Genomic DNA, 2,255 nt, shown 5'->3' with positions numbered 1-2,255 from the left:
ACGGCGCTCAGTAGGTTCATCTCAAAGTCAGCAGAAAAGGCTATGCCGCTATTCAACACGTTGAAAGGCTGTATCGAGAAAAGTAACTTCCAGTGGACAACGGCGGCAGAGGTAGCACTCCAAGGAATCAAGGAAGCTTTACACAAACTACCCACGTTAGCTAGCCCCATTCCGGGTGAGATATTGCAGGTATACCTCTCGACTTCAGCCGAAGCCATATCCTCTGTACTAGTTGTGGAAAAAGAAGGGGAACAGAAGCCAGTGTACTTTGTGAGCAGAGCATTACAAGGCCCTGAACTTAACTATCCCACCCTGGAAAAGCTGGTGCTAGCACTGATCTATGCTGCGAGACGGTGGAGACGGTATTTTCAGGCCTACCAAATAGAGGTCCTGACAAATTGCCCGATTAAACAAATCCTGCTCAAGCCCGAAACCTCAGGAAGACTCGCGAAATGGGCAATCGAATTGGGTGAGCATGATATTAGCTACCCGCCAAGAACAAGCATCAAAGGGCAGGCGCTGGCAGATTTTCTACTTGAAGTCCCGGGGGAAGGAGATGTAATCAAAGAAGGAATCATGGCGGTAAAAGAAATTCCATAGGGAAATAGAAAATGGACGTTGTATACCGATGGAGCGTCCAACAGGGAGGGCTCGGGGGCTGGCCTACTCTTAACCAGCCCGGAAGGAGAAGAGGTTACGTATGCCCTCCGCTTCGACTTCCACACTTCAAATAATGAGGCGGAGTACGAGGCATTGCTTGCCGGCCTACGCTTGGCCAAACAAATGGGGGCGGAGGCCGTAGCTGCGCTGACAGACTCAAGACTGGCTGCCAACCAGGTTAATGGAAGCTTTGAGACAAGAGACAAAAGAATGGAAAGATACGTTAGGACAATGCGACAGCTTACCAAATCTTTTAAGGAGTTCACTATCAAGCAAATCCCAAGGAGCGAGAACAGGAGAGCAGACGCCCTAAGCAAACTAGCGTCTACATGTTTTGATCACTTATCAAAGAAGGTTTTGGTCGAAGTGCTCAAGGAAAGAAGCATAGAGGAATGGCAGGTGAGCACACTCACGACAACGGGGCCGACATGGATGACCCCACTAATAGACTACCTACAGCAAGGCGTCCTACCTGATAGTCATGACGAAGCCAGAAGAGTGCGCATAAAGGCACCTTCTTACGCTCTAATTGAAGGGGAGCTATACCGGAAGGGGTTCACAACCCCATGGCTAAGATGCATGGACGAGATCAAAGGAAAAGAGGCGTTGCGGGAAGCACATGCAGGCCAAGCAGGCGCACATGAGGGTGCACAAGCTCTAACGGGAAAGGTGCTTCGGATGGGGATCTACTGGCCCACCGTGCACCAAGACGCAACAGAGCTGACAAAAGCATGTGGGTAGTGCCAAGCGTTCTCCCCGGTCTAAGCGAATCTACCGGCGCTCTTATCCAATATATCCAGCCCCTGGCCATTTTATCAATGGGGAATAGATATTGTGGGACCATTCCTAGAAGCGCCAGGAAGGTTAAAATATATGGTCGTGGCGGTGGACTATTTTACGAAATGGATCGAAGCAGAACCGTTGGCATGCATAACAGGAAGGCACATGATCAAGTTTGTCTGGAAGAATATCATGACTAGGTTTGGCACACCTAGAACGTTGATAAGTGACAATGGGCTTCAGTTTGCTGAAAACCAGTTCAAGGAGTGGTGCGCTAGCAAGGGGATAAATCAACGATTCACATCAGTGGCGCACCCACAAGCGAACGGACAGACAGAAGTATCCAATAGAACCATTGTGAACGGGGTTAAGAAGCGGTTTGGAAAGGCCAAGGGAAACTGGGCGGAAGAGATACCGACGGTGCTATGGTCGTATAGGACCACCCCGCGAACAGGCACGCAGGAGACACCATTCAGTTTGACATATGGAGCGGAGGCAATGCTTCCAGCGGAGGTGATGATAGGCACGCTAAGGACAAGCCATACCGATGAATAAGCCAATTCCCGAGACCTGAGGCTGAACCTAGATATCCTCGAGGAAAGGCGAGAGAAGGCAAGCATATGCCAGGTGGCATACAAACATACGACAGAGAGATATTACAATCAAAGAGTCAAGGAAAAAGCATTTAAAGTGGGAGAGTACGCGCTAAGAAAGAACGAGGCAAGTCGGGCTCACCCTCTAGGCAAGCTAGGACCCGTATGGGAGGGTCCATACAAGGTTGTAGAAGCAAACCAAAATGGGGCGTACATACTAGA

The 2,255-nt window shown here is 49.8% G+C and overlaps 1 protein-coding gene across 1 annotated transcript; it reads left to right on the top strand.

The window, feature by feature from the left end:
• Positions 1–783: 783 nt before the first annotated feature.
• LOC145113811 (uncharacterized) lies at positions 784–1,401 on the top strand. The gene has a single exon (XM_079049862.1). It carries the CDS (start codon positions 784–786, stop codon positions 1,399–1,401), a length of 618 nt encoding a protein of 205 aa, XP_078905988.1.
• Positions 1,402–2,255: the final 854 nt, after the last annotated feature.

Source organism: Lactuca virosa, chromosome 5 (assembly GCF_052849685.1).
Source record: "Lactuca virosa cultivar CGN04683 chromosome 5, Lactuca_virosa_CGN04683_v6, whole genome shotgun sequence".
NCBI classification, from domain to species: Eukaryota; Viridiplantae; Streptophyta; class Magnoliopsida; order Asterales; family Asteraceae; genus Lactuca; species Lactuca virosa.
Note: the sequence above shows the minus strand (reverse complement) of the source record. Positions and strands in the feature narration are given on the sequence as shown.

What these genes read in the sequence shown, in the direction of transcription:
- LOC145113811 (XM_079049862.1), top strand. Translation starts at nt 784, where the DNA reads ATGGGGGCGGAGGCCGTAGCTGCGCTGACAGACTCAAGACTGGCTGCC.